Raw genomic sequence first — 16,594 nt, forward strand, 5'->3', positions numbered from 1 at the left:
TGCGTGTATGTGTGTGTGTGTACACTTTCATCAAGACTCAGAATGACATCACAAAGTGCTGCTAGGCCCAATCCCGTGCCCACCTAACCTTCAAATGACATTAGGCATCCCGTCAACATATGATGAGTCACTGCCAACCTGATGTGATTTATTCAATCGTGCCGAGTAGCTTGGATCGCGGGATACAAATCATTTAAATGGAAGCCATGGAGCGGGGTGTGTCGGGCAAACGTGTGTGTGCCTGTGTGAGTGTGTGTTTGTGTGCGCCCCTGTTTGTTTTGATTGTACGCATCCATCAGACGAGCATATGCGTGCGCATGGCTCTCGTGTGAGTGTTACATTGAGTTAAAGCTGAGGAAGCTGTGTGATGTCGGCTGCTCAAATTCCCAAAAACAAAGTTAACAGAGAGAAGCTGTAAAAGCCCCGAGGAGCTGTTCGGTTTCCCTGCTCTTCCATGAAGTGTTTGTTTCAATCTCTTTATTCTCTGTGACCCAAGGGCCAGGATTTCTATTAGATCTCACAATTAAAGCCCAAGATGTTAACGGCTGGCATTAAGTGGACTTAATGGGAGAGAGGAAAATAGACCAGCGCTGAGAGTTTTATCACATGGAATAAAAGAATCTGTTTGATACAATCTGAGCGATGCCCGTGTGCTCTTTTTTCACCTGCCTGTCTAATTCTGATCAGCAACCTCAACGAAAGGGAATAGTTGTTTCAAGATTAAACATTACATCACCTAGGAATGGTGCCTCAGAAATCACAGAGCAGAATTAATGTAACGAGGAACAAATGAAGCATGTTTCAGAGATTGTTGCTAGGTACTAACTATCTGAACCATATGGCTTTTAATGAAGCAATGCACAAACCAAAAAAAATGGTCTCAGTTCACCCCAGGCAACGTCTACTGAAGATCATTAGCTCTAATGATGGTCAATGAATGGTCGTTCTTTCACATTATTCTTCTTCATAGAGACCTTAGTAATAAATGGACTGCTGCCATGTATTGGTAACAAAATTAAACACACACACACACAAAGACACACACAAATATAAATTAGAGGGTGCATGAAAGAGACAATGCAAAGCTACATAACTACAATACAGTTTGATAATTCAGACCGTGTTCACTCGAAAGCAGTGAAATAATTCCTGTTTGTAATGTGAGAAAAAAAGAATCTCTACCTCTTCTTCTCTCACTGGTTTCTCACATCAGATTAATAACACCAACACAGAACAGAATAAACAAACAGAACCAAAATGAAGACTGAAAGCAGTCAAATCCATAAGTGGGCATGACAAAAAACCCTGACTCGAGACGGGTAGCTGCGTGAGGACGTTGATGAGCGTCTTGAGATGATTCAGGGGAAACAGATTAGGCAGGGGAGCAGTCTGGCAGATCGTTAGTCAGGGACGTCAGGACCAGAGATAAATGAAGTGTCAGCAGAGGATGGAGACAGAAGGAGGGGAAAAAAATAGAGGGAGACAACAGAGGGAAGAAGGGAGAGTTGGTGAGGGAGAAGAGAGCAGATGCAGAAAGGATAGAGTATATAAGATAAATTAATGTTTGTGAGCCTTAAAAAATTATAAGGGTAATTGTGGAATTTCATAGCCATGAATTCAGATTACGACTAGCAATGGAGTCATACAACACTCGTAATTACTTTTGTTTTCATAAGTGAATCTCAAGTATGTTATATTATGTTAATGCATGCAGAATTAATCTTACATGCCCCTCTGAAGAAACCCATGAATTTATCATCACTTTTAATAATGCTGCATGATTGATTAACACTTACAGCTTCTTCAGAAATGATTTCAAACGGTACACTGTGTGTAATTCTGATGTGTTATTAATATGACAGTATGTTTGTTTGATCTTCTAAACTGTTCCGGAAGCATGAAAGAAACCTAAAACAATTGCCTGTCATCATTTGTGAATCAAAGAGGTTTATTCTCATCTGTCTTAAGTGTTTATAATCTTTTGTGAAAGTGCTTTAATTAGATCCAGACTATTGATTTAAAAGTCGTATTTATTTTTCTTAGGGAGAAGTGGGCAAAAGAGAGCGAACCATGACATGTCACTGTGTTTATAATATATTTTAATTTTGAGAAAATCCCTCTCGGAAGATAGCACAGAAATTTGTGACAATAATGTGCTTTTTCACACAATTCACTGTCACACTCAACCCAACAATAGGAACAGAGAGAGAGATACAGCCTATATTTCAACAAAGAAATAAACAAAAGCGACCATATGAGTGGAGCTAGAGATCAAACTATTCACAAAGGTCCAACTCAATGATCAGTCTGATTTAATTAGCCAGCTAATGTGTGATGTTATCACAATTTTTACATCGTGACGGTCCGATTGGCATATAGTTTCACCACTGCCTGTTGTAACGTGATAAAGAAACACTAGCATGCAAAGTACATAAAACCATTTTGCAGCATTATTTTGAGAAAATGGGAGGTGACTAACCTCAGTAACTAATGTTTTGTTTCATCTGGAAGGACATTTGACATTTTGAAAGTATTATTCATTCATTCCCTCTCCAAAAGACTCATGGGCAAGGTTGTGAGGTCGGTTTAGCCACCATATAACGCAGACTAGGAGAAGCTGATCCTAATCAGCATTAATCACAGCATCTACTTTTACTTAAATTAACACAAGACTGCAAACCCTCTGGTTAACTTTCACTTGTTCCATCGTGTAATAGCCAAACTGAAAACTCTTGACAGCAATTTAGATGGATTAGATGCACTTTTGATCAGAAATGTGAATGTTCCCACCCAAGACACATAGTTTTAGATGGTCAGTGACCTCAAAACTTTTATTACCAATAGAAGTTTAATTAGATGCCATCAGAAGGTAAAACCTCCGGCCCACACAAGGCATATTTAAATTGACACAAGTAACAGTTCTAAGGACAAGATCTGACAATGAATAATCTGTATGTTGGTACGAATTCTGTATCTATTTTAGTTAATGAGTGGCTGTGGGAGGAAAATAAATGAAAGACACCAGAATTCAGATTTATATGAGCAAAGAAAACATGAAATGCTGTGATCTTTGTGACACTGGCATATAAATATCCTTAATGTTCCTAAACACAGCATAGTGAAGATTACAGACTTGCACCTCTGAGCTTTATGTGCTCTGTCTCCCCCTCTATTTTCACAATGTCTCTTACTTTTTAAATATATATATGAAATTAGCTATATATGGAAATTATAGAATAACAGTAATTATTTAAAGTAAAAAAGGATATAGTTAAGGGAGCAATATGTAAGAATTATAGTTCAAAAGTAACATGATGAACAAAATGTAAAGAAACCGTTATTAAGACGTCATAGCTGTTGTGTTGCACAGATATCTACTGTTAGCATGCTAACCAGCTTGCCCTGGCCAGCCTTGTCTTGTAATCCTTTGTACCTCAAGAGGTGATAGAGTCACTGCATCCAATCTGTCCTCAGTCCAACACCAAAGAATGAAGAAGCAGCGCTGCCCCGAGGGCAAGAAATCACATCCAACGGTAAAGACTGAAGTGACAAAAATAGCTCTTGCCGTTGAGTAGAGATGAACTTACGTTTCTTCTAGACTGGTAAGTAAACAACTAAAAATGCTAATGTCCGCTATTTAGCAATAGCTTATATAGGTTGCTAATTGTACGTTAATGTGTTTGCAAGTTAGCAATTTGTTGAATGAAAGAAGGACCTATGGGAGGCACTGAGCATTCCCTGTTTCTTACAGTAGGGGTGTAATCCCCAACTTTCTGGTGATATGCTGCCCCTAATTTGTTTGAAGTATGAATTTGACAGGTTTCCAGTTCTTACATATAGCTCCTTTATACACTAAACTGCTGTAGAAAAAGAAAACCTTGTAATTGCTATCATTAAAAGAAAAAGTTGCTACCTGAAAATCAGTTTAATTTCCATGGCAATGGAAAGCTGGCTTCATGCAGAAAGTCTGTAGAGCTTAATGAAGTCAAACTGACTCAAAGCACAAACAATCATCTTACAGAAGATTACTGGCTCCTACATACACCACACTGAGAAAACACATCAAGTAATTGCATCAAATCATAGCTGCCTTTCTTTAATATAAGTGTTTGTATTTTAAGAGCAAGATAAACACATATATGTAGTTGCTCATTTCACATGCATCTGCATTCTTCTGAACATCACAGACATATTTAAATCCATAATTTTCAAAAGTGTTGCACAATTTTGCCCCACAGTTTTTTTTCCTTGAAAAATAATCATGTTCATTAAAAACGCTGTTAAGAAGAAGTAAATGTATCCGGTCACAGGTCGCCTAATGTAAAAGCTTTTTCAGGGTGAAAAGGTGAGGGAATAAGTGATAAGCGTAACCTTTAAATAGACTTCAGAAATGTTATTTGCTCGCTGAGATAAAGGAAATATCTGTACTGGAACACATTCATGCACACATTCATGAACCAACGCACACCCATAGAAAGATTAGTGACTGTACAATCATCTTTATCATCCATCTTGCTTCCTGTATGTCTGTGACTCAAGAATCCATTCTACCAAAAAGAGGCCTCTCAGCCTGGAGGCAAAGGAAAGGTGTTGAGATTTCTTTTAAAAAGTATTACTTAAATCCAGTTATATCCTCAAAGAATAAAATTGAACAAGTCCTAAATGAAAAAAAAGATAATTTGTCAGTGCATTCAAAAAAAGATTCAATATAAGCTTTCCAAAAATGGAAAAAGACCCTTTTTCTGATATACTGTCCCTAAGGTTATATTTAGGCAGCTAAATATAGACTGCAGTTACAGAGCCAAAGTCATGACGTCAAGTCTGGGTTAGCCTCTCTTCCACTCAATACAATCTCTTTTTCAGCATTAAAAAACTATACTGCTCTCGTGAAAAAACTGCAAGCGTAACAGCGCAGGTACTTATGTCATCTCAACTTCCATAAAACTCACCTCTCTAAGTCAATTTTTCAACTTCCTACCTATAGTCTCTGCAGTGTTAGAACCTCTACACCATTCCCTCCTCTCTGTCCTGCTGTTATTACAGTCATGTCTGAACTAATTGCGACCTGTCAGCTCATCATGGAGTAGCTTCTTTTGTCAGGGTGTGATGTTTACGCTGGGTCCTGTCAGGGTTCGCCTGTGAACATGTAGGGCTAATGGGAAATGGTGTTTCCCAATACTAAAAAAATATAAAAATGTTATAAATATAAATATGGAATAAACAATGACAATAAATTGTTTTTCAAAAAAACAACCTTCCTTATCTAAATATATGAAGTGAGCCACACAACATGCTGTTGAGAAAAGCTGTGTTCCAAGACTGGATCTTTAGGTCTTAATGTTGTTACAAATGTAAATGGGATTTTTAATGAGGTTTTCTTACCTCTGGAACAGAAGGTTTTCACTTTGGCTCTACATTGACAGTTTGCTAAACACCCCCCCGAAACAACAAATCATTACTTAGCAAACGTAACGAGGCACATTTCTCACTACAGTGTTTTGTGGGGTTCCAAGTTAAGTTAAAAAAGCACTGTTCACAACGCTGCATGGTATTCCCACACTGTCTGGAAGCCACTCCTGGATGCTACTATATCAGAGTGTAGGCTGATATTAGTGGCTGTGTCCTGCTTTTAGATAGATTGGGATGAGTTTACACTCTTAAAGCCTTTTTTACTTTTGTCAAAATGAAACATACAGTTTGCAAATACAAACAGTTAAGCATAATTCTAACCTCAGTCTTGCTTGTCCAATCCCAAGATAAGCAGCCAAACAGGGTTATGTTACAAAATACCAGTCTGAGATTATATTTTTCCATATACTTATAATACTATTGCTGTGTTGAACTAGCTAGCTCTACAATAATAAAGCTTTCTGTATTTCCATGTCTTAAACGTAGAACTACTAGTGATGAGTGTCTGCCAGGGACATTTGTTAGCTTAATGACCTAACTAGCTAACATAAATCTGCCCGTGTTATCGCTGTAAACTCCACGTGTACCATACAAAAATGTAATGAAAGCTTGACAGTAAGAGTAAGTAAAGAGGTGGGGCTTAGAAAATAGTCAGTTGTGGTTAAGGTACGGTAGAGGTTTGGCCACTTGGTGAAGGTTATGGGAAGATCACTGTTATAGTTAAAGGAAACCCACTTTAACTGGGATGTGAACTCCAGTATCAATTAAACTCTAGTCTGTCAAAAACTCATCACCCTGTACAAAATACCTTTACTTGGCTATGAGAACATCACATTACATTCTGCTTTGGCACTGAATGTTCTAAGTTGTTTTAAGCTCTTTGAACAAATGACCGATGCTGTCATTTGTCTGGACAGGACAGTTTCATGAAATGGCATAATGTACTTTAATAAGAGGATCAAAAAGTGACCCAAGCATTCAATGTATTATCGCCATTTTCAGAGATGTACTATCACATTGAGTTTAGAAAATGGGAGAACAATGAACTGAACCGTGAGAGTACATGATGAAACTTCCAATCCTCTTTTGTGCCAGGGTGTATTTATGCATATCTGTGTGTGGTGAGCATGATGCACCAGCAGCAGAACCATTAAAAAACACAATAAATAGGATGAATCACTTACTAAGACGACTAAGGAGACAACAACATGTCCATTTTTCCACTCACAGCTTCTGCATTACGTCCCAGGCTGCCTGGGGCACACAGCTGACCATTTTAATGATGTTAGCCGAAGCTATTAACGATGCCGTCATTGAGCAATGGCTGGATTTTAAGAAAATGGTGGCGTTAGTAGCAGGAGGGAGGATGTGGGGTCATCATCTAGTATCTGCCATGAATCTGTGTGCTATGCTGTGCCCTCTAGCCAACCTGCACAGCAACACCGGAGGAGAGCGATGAGGGAGCTTATTTAGGTGTAGACACGAAGGGAAGCAAAGAAAGGCGGGTTAAAGGAAAGGAGAAGAGAGCTACAATAGAAGAAGTGACTATGTCAAGGGCTGTGGAGGAAAACATGAAGATGGCAGCGGCCCACTCTTAATGAGTCATAAATCAGCTTGATATGAATCATCTTTACAGCGCTATTAGAGCAAAGTGTTTCGAACCTCATTAATTTCCATTAGGGAGAAGCTATCTGGTAAGTTTACTATAGCATCAAATTTTCTACAAGTCGCTATCTCTATGATCTTACAATAACTCTTACAGATCCCTTAGCCCCTATGTGCCTAAACACCATTACTCTCAAATTCGGGGTCAATCCCTTTTTATATCCAGCAGGGACATAAACAGAAATCCCCCTCCCCTCTTCTTGATCCTACAGTTGGATGTTTAAGCTTCAATGTGCAGAATGATGTATGTTTAGAGTTTGATACTAGAATGATGTTTTCCCATTCATCTACTGAAAGTGAAATTGTTTTTCTGTGCATATGTATACATCTCTTAATACATGTCTAAAGGGGATCTTTGAACCAAATGACAGCTTTAGAGTCCATAAAAACGCTTTCAACTTTAACAAAAGTTGCAGAGGTAACTTCTCTGTATACCTACTGGAGATAAAGAATTTAAGAAGTGGCTGTTAGATATTTCATTCATAATGATTCAGCTGTTGGCCAGCAACTGCTTTGAAAGCAACTTTGCAAAGCAGCACTTTCTGTAGCTGCCTCTCTCAGCTGTTTCACTATTTGCCTCTGTCACCTCTTTTGAGGACATTGTCATTGTAAACAAAATGCAACATCCAGTATGAAGCATCCTTTGCAAAGCTACATTAAGTTAAACTAACTATAGCCATAACATATAACATGTAGCATTAAGCAACTGTGATATGTAAAGCAATGTGATGAAATCAGTATAAAATATATTATGGGAATACCTTGTTAAAAAGACACATACAACTGATGAAAGAAATAGTTGCAACAAAACGGCATTTGGTGCTTTTTTCGCTGATTAACTGAACAAGGTGAAGCAATTGAGAACAAAACATTATATAATATAAGCTTAGTTTGCAGGACAGCATGCAAACTACCCATAACTGAGTAAATCACCTGCAAAATAATTTCAAAGAATGTATGTTGAGTTAATTCAAGCAGCAGGAAAGACAGAACAGAATAAAGAATAAAGAAAGAAAGAAAGAAAGAAAGAAAGAAGAAGGATGTGCGGAGTTCCTCCTCTGCTCATTCACTGACAGAAATGAATGTTGACTGAAGACGATGACTTCATCACTCATTCAATGGGAGCTTGGCAGGCTTTCCACAATCATAATTCTAAAAAAAAATCTGCAGGGGCAACAACGATAGAACTAGTAGCAATTATAATAATCATTATTATTTATTTGTTTGGTCCAGAAGTGCACTTAAACCAATGAGGGCAAACAAGCTGCAATTGGAGCCTCTACAGCCACTACACTCTGCATGTCTCTAATCTGCACTCACATGCAGTGAGGGAGAAAATCGACTATGCTATAATGAAGATATAAGTCCTCTGTCTGCTTTACTCTATCCGTTCAATCATTCATTCAAGTGAAAAGTACCAATTAAGTGCACTATTTTAATACAGGACAAAGTATTAGAGCACTGATGTGCTCCTGTAGGTGTGAAATCTACATTGCTTCAGAATGCCCACAGTAGCTCCCATTTCCTTACCAGAGAGGTGAAGATGTAAGTGTAGTACACTGACAGCATTCCCAGCTCTGATGCCTGCAGAGCAAAAGACAAGAGGGGCAGGAGGGGAAAGAAGAAGAAAAGCGTAAAAGAAGGAAGAACGTTTGAACAAAAAGATGGAGGTCACAAAAACAGGAGGGAGGGGGACAAAACAGGTAGCAGAGAGTCAAGAATAAAGGGTTGGGGAGAGAAGTTGAGAGGTCAGTGATTCAGTGTAACTGACGCTCCGCTCTGTAGCAGACAGATCAAATCCACATCTTGATAAGACGAGACACATTTTTATCTGACGATGGCTCTCAATGGAGCAATTAATTTTGGAGGTGCATTAGTATGCTGCTCCATACTGTCTTACAATTTGATTAAATCAAAGTCACAGTGAGGAGCTGTTGTGAAGGACAGGGTGAACTTTTCATAGTTTCATTTCCATTTAAGTCATTAGCAAAAAAGAAAATCATCGAGCTATAGGCTTCTGTTTAATCATGCTGCAATGCACATAATGATTCAAATCAATAAATATCAAGTAGACACATATAGTTAGAACAGTGTAACAGTCTGAAAGAACATTCTCTTTTTTCAAGAATATTTTTGTTTTTTTTAAATCATTCATCACTCATTTATACATTTATAAATTCTTCTCTGAGCATGAGTTAACCCTCACATGCACCTTCTGATATGCTACTCAGAGAGTATTTTTTCCACACCTGGATGTACCAAAATTTCCACATTTCCATAATAAATGGCTTCCACACTAACGTCTAAGGTTCTGTATCATCAGAAGGAGTTTAATAACAGACATTTAGCTGTCACGTCTGCACAATATGTTACATCTGTGTGGGTGTTTGTGTGCCATTAGGCGTGTGTGTCACTCAGTTGCTGAATATTCAGTGTAAGTGTTCTGCAGCAGCATAAATAATAAAAGAGTAGAAAGTAATTATTATAGCAAAAACATCCAAATACAACTTCCATTATTAATGGAAGCCTAGTCTAAAACTACTTTAAGCATGATGACTATATAAAGTCATTATTATGCTTCAGGGAAGCTTTTTGTTAGCACCTGCCTGGGAGTTACACACAGCAGGTAAAGCTAGCTGATGGCACAAGGTGGTTGAGATTTATCGCCTTTAAAAGTACCTCCATGTGACAAGCAATATTTCAAAACATTGCAACTTTTCCTTGGGCGACCTATGCCTTTAATACCTTACCTAACAGAAACTGACATTATAACCTAAATCGCCTTTTGGTTGCTGCCCACATCCCATTCAGAAGACACAATACAACCAAAACAAGCAGCTGATGAAAAATATCCTTTTGGTCTCCTTTCGCTGCATTGGAAATAAGCTTCCTTGCCTTTTTTTCCCACACTTATTGATCTCCTTGTTGTTCTACCGCAGCATTTGGTCAGAGTGCACACGTTTGCACTGCCACCATATTCTGGGCTCACTATCTATCCCACTCTGGTTCTGTACAGCTGCTCACAACAGTGGAGGCCTGACTGAACAAGATTACATTCAGAACGCTAACACTGCTGACCTAAACCCCTCTGAATGCTAAAACCTCTGAGAGTGAGACCTTTGTCTGACGAGGGTTTGATGTAAGATGTAAACAGACAAATAAGAGGGGAGCGTCTTGCATGACAAAGGATGATTCTCTCCTTTTGGACAAGCTGGGCACTCTTATCATCGTCTGAGACTGGCAAATATGCCGCCGCACAGCTTTGATATGTTTGGCAACTAGGCACTCCACATGAGAGGCGGGACTGCCAACTTTCCACCACCCGGCTGCAGGATTGTCTCTTGACAGACAGAGAGACAGACAGTGTGACACATAAAGGAGACAAAAGAGTAAGAGATAGATGGATGGGTATACAAGACCACAGGGGAAGGGAGGTGTGAAGTAACAAAGTGAAAGTGTCTCCGCATTTTGGCGTTGAACAAAGAGCGAGAAACTCCACACTGAAACTGAAGAGACAGACGGAGGGACACCGGGAACAGACAAAGAGAGAAAGAGAGACATCCCACTGCGGGCTCCCGCTGCTCTGTGGCCCAGGGTTGCCAGGGTTGCCATGGTGACTGGATGACCACTGATGGCAGCAACACTTGACTGAGGTGAAAGATTGAGACTGAAGACTACTGTGTGACAGTAAGAGAGACTTTAATGGAGAGAATGGGGGAGGAAGAGGAGGTGGAAAGCAAGAGAAGCATCCCTCCTTGTCCTTCTCTTTCCCTCCCAACCCCCCTTCTGTCTCCAGTTGGTGTCACCTCCACTCTAGCCATCCATCCATCGTCTTCTAGAAATAATGAGGTGCGTATTAATTACTAAGAGGCCATATGCTGCTGCCAAACACCATCGCTTCCTCGGCTCACACAATCACCTTTATTGATGCCATCAAGGCTCTTAACAAACACGAGTCTCCAATCAGTTGAAGCTTCGACATTATGTTGGAGTCAAAGTGTCCCAGGTCTTAATAATGTTCTGAGACGTTAATTATTGGTATGTGCTGTTAATAGGGAAACACATGAAGGTCATAGTGTCATGCTATTGACAGAATAGTGCTCAATAATGATGTCAGAAAGTTGTTTTTATCACACCCTTTTGATAGTTATATTTTTATATACAATTGTTTTTCAGAGAGGAAACCAACAGATGAATAATTGATAAGAAGGACATTAATGAATCAGTCCACTTAATTTGCTTCACTGACTAAGAGAACAGCTTGTTTTAATCCATAACATGCAGTGTATCTGAAAGTAGACAAAAGGGCTCCTTCATTTTATTTAGTCTGTTTTTACTCTAACTAATCCACTTAACTGTGCAGAATTCTCACTTATGGAAGATGAATCATTGGAATACAACTTGATTTAATGCTTTCATCCATATAATTTGATGTAACAGGTTTGTTAAATAAGATTGCGTTAATTCATTTGCCTTTTATTTTGGGACTATGTTTTTGACTCTAGGCTCTGTAACCCTGTCTTTTAAAAGCTGTGCCCAGTGCCAAAAGTGCATAAATTCTTGCAATCTGTCTTGCAATTCAAGACGGCAATCGTATTATGGCTGTATGAAAGATATTTCCCTTTTTATATGTTCGTGTGGGGAATGCAACCTCTATCTCTACAGGTCAAAAGTGAAAACTAACCAACTACTTCTTCTTCCCCACATGTACAACTACTAAACCACTTTTAGTCTTGAACACTCCTTGCCATCAGCATTTTAAGTTACTTCTCCCTTTTAAATGTATGAGAATTATATAAATGTGGATCTTGGGAAGATTTTTCTCAACGTAAAGCTAAGACAGCGGACGTGGAATAAAGACAAGTTATCTGTATAAATAACACAGCTACGTGAACCATACTAACCCGTTCTAAAATGATATGTGACATGGTGGCGTTGGCATCGACTATAATAGTGGCAGTCTTGTCATCTCGTATCTCCTTCAAGAGCGGGGTCGGGTCTTGGCTGTCATCAAGCATGCGCACTGACAGAGTCTCCTTGGAGATGAGGAACTGCCTGAGGAGCTGCTCCAGGTTCAATAAGCCTGTCGGTAAGACACACACACACACACAAAACATATAAGAGGGTTACTTGTAATGAAGGGAAGACTCCACCAAAGAGATTGAGCTTTACAGTTAAAGAAATTAATAGCCAAAAAGTTAGGGAAGGTCAAGCTATTCATAGAGTGATGGTTTATTCTGTGATGCAGTATGAACTTAATAAACTTAGACAATCCTCAAGAACAAAGAAATGTGCCTCTTGTTTGTTTTTTTGCCACAACAATGAATCCATAAAAAAACCTTTCCATGCAGAACAAGTGGACTGATTACCTTTAATCACAATTATTGTAAAGCCATCAAACACGAAGGGACATTTCAGCATCTTCTCTTGTACTTCATCCCACAGTAATAGACCATTTGTCTCCAGTGAGGTAAGGGGATTTGCCCTAATTAAAGCATAGCCGACTTAATCAAAGCGCTCCGGGCAGCATTTTACCACTTTGCATCCATATACTAGCAGACCCAGAGAGATTATTGGGCTAATTTTCCATATAGGAGTTTAAACTAATTTGTGAAGTGTGTTACAGTGCGGATAAATACAACCTGAAGGATTCTGAGAGTAATACAACACAGCATGTTGACATCACCTTGGCAATTTGGCAGATCTCATCACACTCATATAACATTTCTTGATAATGGCAAGGAGAGTCAGAAGGGCGTAACTTTGTGCAGAAGGACTTTCATTAAGTGAGCCTCCACCTGCTTTTTCCATTATAAGGTAATAATAAAACAGCACTCTAGACTCTGTCATCAACAGATATTTTATGTGATTTTTGCCATGGGGACAGCAGAGTAGTTCATCTGTCACACAGAGAGCAATTTTGGTGTGGCAATTTTAAGTTATCAAGCTGACTCCTTTACCTTCTCCACAGCACATTAACATAAGCTACAGCACTGTCTAAGTCTCCAGCATCATGTCTAATAGCTTCTGCAATTATGTCTCAGTGTCTGCCTGTCTTTCAGCCTGTCTGTATGGCAGTATATCACAGTGTGTGTTTGTCTTCCTGTACCTGGCTACCTGTGTATGTGCACTCATGAGACATCACTCGTGACTGCCGCCTGCTCCACTGCCTGTGTCTCGATCCTGTCGGATCAGCTTCCTCTGTAGTATAACGCAGAATAAATTTGATGAGCTTGAAATAGCTTCTGCTAAACCACCCTCCTTGTCTGCCTCCTGCATTCAGTCTGTATAGCTTCACGCAAGGCATCAAATGCAATTTCATGTCAAGTTCATGACATTAGATGATAAACTGTACTAGATGTGGCTGGCTAAAGAGCATACACACATTCACGCACAAATAGAGTGACACGCAGAAGAAAAGCTCATATTCTCTTTAGTGTTCAGGCTGCACGGGATTCAAAGGGGAGTCAGAATGTTTTTTTTTCCACTAGGGTGCTTTACAGCAGCCATGTTATTCTCTCACTGTTTGCTCTGAACCAGTTTCAATCAAATGAAAAACATACAGCTGAATGAAAAATGTTCTCTTCTTTAGTCAGAATTGTATTGGTCCTGCTGTTCTGAGAGAAAACAAAGTCTGTGAGATAGTGTGTGTGCATATGTTTGTTGTCCTGTAAAGTCTCTTTCCCAGAGAATTTGAAGAAGCCTGTGTGTATGTGTGTGTGTGTGCTTGTACCGCTGTCTTTATTGGGAAGATTTAGACCCTGACTGCAACATTCTTGAAAAGTGAGGATATTTTGGCTAGTCCTCACTTTTTCACACAACTGTACAATAATTTATGGTTATATACAGTATATGAGATTTTAAACATTAATATAGCAGCAAACAACTATTTGCTTTGTAAAGATACGGTGGAGTAATCAATCCCTCTGTGTGTGTGTTGTAATCTTCTCTGTTCTTTGCTTTGGTAGCTGGTCAGGCTGCACTCGCTTGTAAGTCCAGCTGTTTGCTAGCAGTGTCCCAAACATTTAACTGAAACCATCAAAAGTATATTTTACTTGATGTTTTAGGTAGTTGCATTAGCAGGGTAGCTAGCAGGATAATAATTACATTGCATGGATTTTGTTCAGCAGATCAAAGTCTAGTGCTACATCTAGTTTAGCCCCTTTAACAGTTACTCACAGAAAAACAAGCGTCTCCTCTATAGCTGTATCAGAGCTGTGGTAAGTTACTGCAAATCCAAAGGTTTTGTTCCATTGGCGAACCACAGGATGTATCTCAAAGCTTCCCTGTGTAGTTTTGTTAACAAACCAAAGTTATTTTTACATTCAGTGTGACTCAAAACACAGTGTGTATATCCTTGATGTCTAAATACCTTCCCCATAAATCCTTTGCAGTATTTACATCCTACATTATTTATTCAATGTTATCTTGCAGTATTTTCCTTCTCTGCCTGTGCTGCACATTACTGCTACGTCAAGATCAGTGGAAAAGTGTAAAATCATTGGCATCACTTACATGTGTTTCCACTTGTGTGTGCACTAGACAAAAAAAGAACAGGGCCAATTTAATAAAAAAAAACCTGCTCCATAGCGCTACTAAACTCCACAGGTAACCTTTAACATACCCTGTTGTTTTTCCTGACCTGTAGTGATGTAGTCCAGTGCTCTGTCATCATCACTGTTGGGGGTGGTTACAAGTGCAACAAAGCACACTTCTGACCACACCCAACCACACCCCTGAGGCCAAATGTGAAGTTATTCAATATGATGATTAAAGAATGATTAGAACTTTGAGATAAGTGTCAGAGTTACGCTTGAGAATGTAGTTGTGATGATGAAACTTAGTGTTTGAATCTAGGGAATACATTACATCAAAGAGAGCCCTCACAAGAATAGCACAAACTTGCTTGTGAGACTATACTCCCTCATTGGCATGGACGACACATGGCTTTGACTCTCTCTCAGGCACACAGATAAAGGTGAGGGCTGACATTCAAGCCAGGCAACCACTCATTTACCTTTCACATACTGTCACCACAGGGTGCCCACAAGATTACACACAAACACGCACACACACACACTCCCAGACACACAAAGTAACCCAAATCAAATACTGTCAGCACACAGAGACAACCGCAGTGTAAAAACATTAACCTGTTAATATAAAACAGCACCTGAATATGAATTGCTTGACAGGTGTAGGTGATGACAGCTGTATTATGATGACTCATCATTTAGCCTTGAGCAAGTAAGGCCTAGTTTTATGACTTTGCTACCATTGCGGCCATCACTTTAAAATGCTGTAGACAAGATCATGTGTCAAAGTGTTCAATGTATGTCCAAGCATATTACCCTTGCCATTAACCCAAATAACCATAAAAGTAGAACTATCAATACTGACTATAATCTACCTGTCACACAGAGGTGGTGCCGATCTGATCTGCTCCTGCTGATCATACCAGGTCTCTCTGCAAACAGCGTTTGCATTAATTCTTTATACAGCCCACTGGAAGCTGCAAATGACTTATCCTGCAGCAAGCTTCATTTGTGGGTTTCTCAGCTTGAGTGTGATATTACTGCATGAGGAGCGGAAGTGCTAAATTGCAAAAAAAGGGACCGAGATGGATGCCTAGAGAAAATGGCAAAAAGGCAAAGATAGTAGAGTTCAAGTGAACCTCTTTTGTTGTAAAAATGCCCTCCATAGAATGATTCACAAGGGATGCTTCTATTTCAAAGGTCTTGCTTTTTTATGTTTGTCTTTAAAGTATAGGTAACAGTGAAATCAACTATGAGAGGAGAAAGGAAGGCATAAAATGCACCAAAGCTCCCCATGGATTCAAACCCAGAATGTCACAGACAAAGACCACATGGCCATCACCATTTTTATGGTTACATAAATCCCATTTGACTTTTAAAGTAAAGGCTTGCACCTACACGCACAAACTCCAGCAACTCTCCACAAATCCAAAATCTTATTAAAGGTGAGTCAACTAATTTCTTAAAAAAAGCAGGAAGACAGTTTAAAGACATACCTTCCACCTTTTCAATGAGAAGCTTTTAAAACTACAAAGTGCTGCCACTACTAGCAGCACCACCATCACATTGACTACTTACTTCTGTCTTCCACGTGAGGATTATTAGTAAGTATAATTACTATTATCAAAGTCATAAAGACCATCCCCTGCAATTACTATGTTCCCGTCATTCTTACACCTATGTATACATTCCTGCTCACAAGTCATTGATGCGTCTCTTCCACCTGACTAACATTAATTATAGGTTAGTGATGGCATTGCCACATAGAGTGTGAAACATGGAGAGACAGTAGGTCAGTCCTAAACTCTGTGATTAATGGAGAATTGTAATTTGTGAGATGACATGGACAAGTTATCATCACTAGGCAAAAGTTGCAATTACATAGCTTAAGGCACTCTGTCTAAATTAGCTGATTATAGTGGAAACCTGATACAACAAGTAGTGAAAGTGTTGTTTCCCACTGTAGCTGCAGTGGAACAATGCAG

At 39.2% G+C, this 16,594-nt stretch overlaps 1 protein-coding gene across 1 annotated transcript in view; it reads right to left on the reverse strand.

Moving 5' to 3' along the window:
* The window catches only part of grik4 (glutamate receptor, ionotropic, kainate 4), a 131,840-nt gene that overhangs the window by 60,705 nt on the left and 54,541 nt on the right, over positions 1-16,594 (reverse strand). The window contains exons 5-6 of the mRNA XM_035680052.1: positions 11,979-12,157; positions 8,605-8,658 (exon numbers count right to left, since the gene is read on the reverse strand). Coding sequence (XP_035535945.1) covers positions 8,605-8,658; positions 11,979-12,157 — 233 coding nt within the window. The remainder of the gene's footprint in view (positions 1-8,604; positions 8,659-11,978; positions 12,158-16,594) is intronic.

This window comes from Morone saxatilis, unplaced genomic scaffold (assembly GCF_004916995.1).
Source record: "Morone saxatilis isolate NCDOM2014 unplaced genomic scaffold, NCSU_SB_2.0 Contig8, whole genome shotgun sequence".
NCBI lineage: Eukaryota > Metazoa > Chordata > Actinopteri > Moronidae > Morone > Morone saxatilis.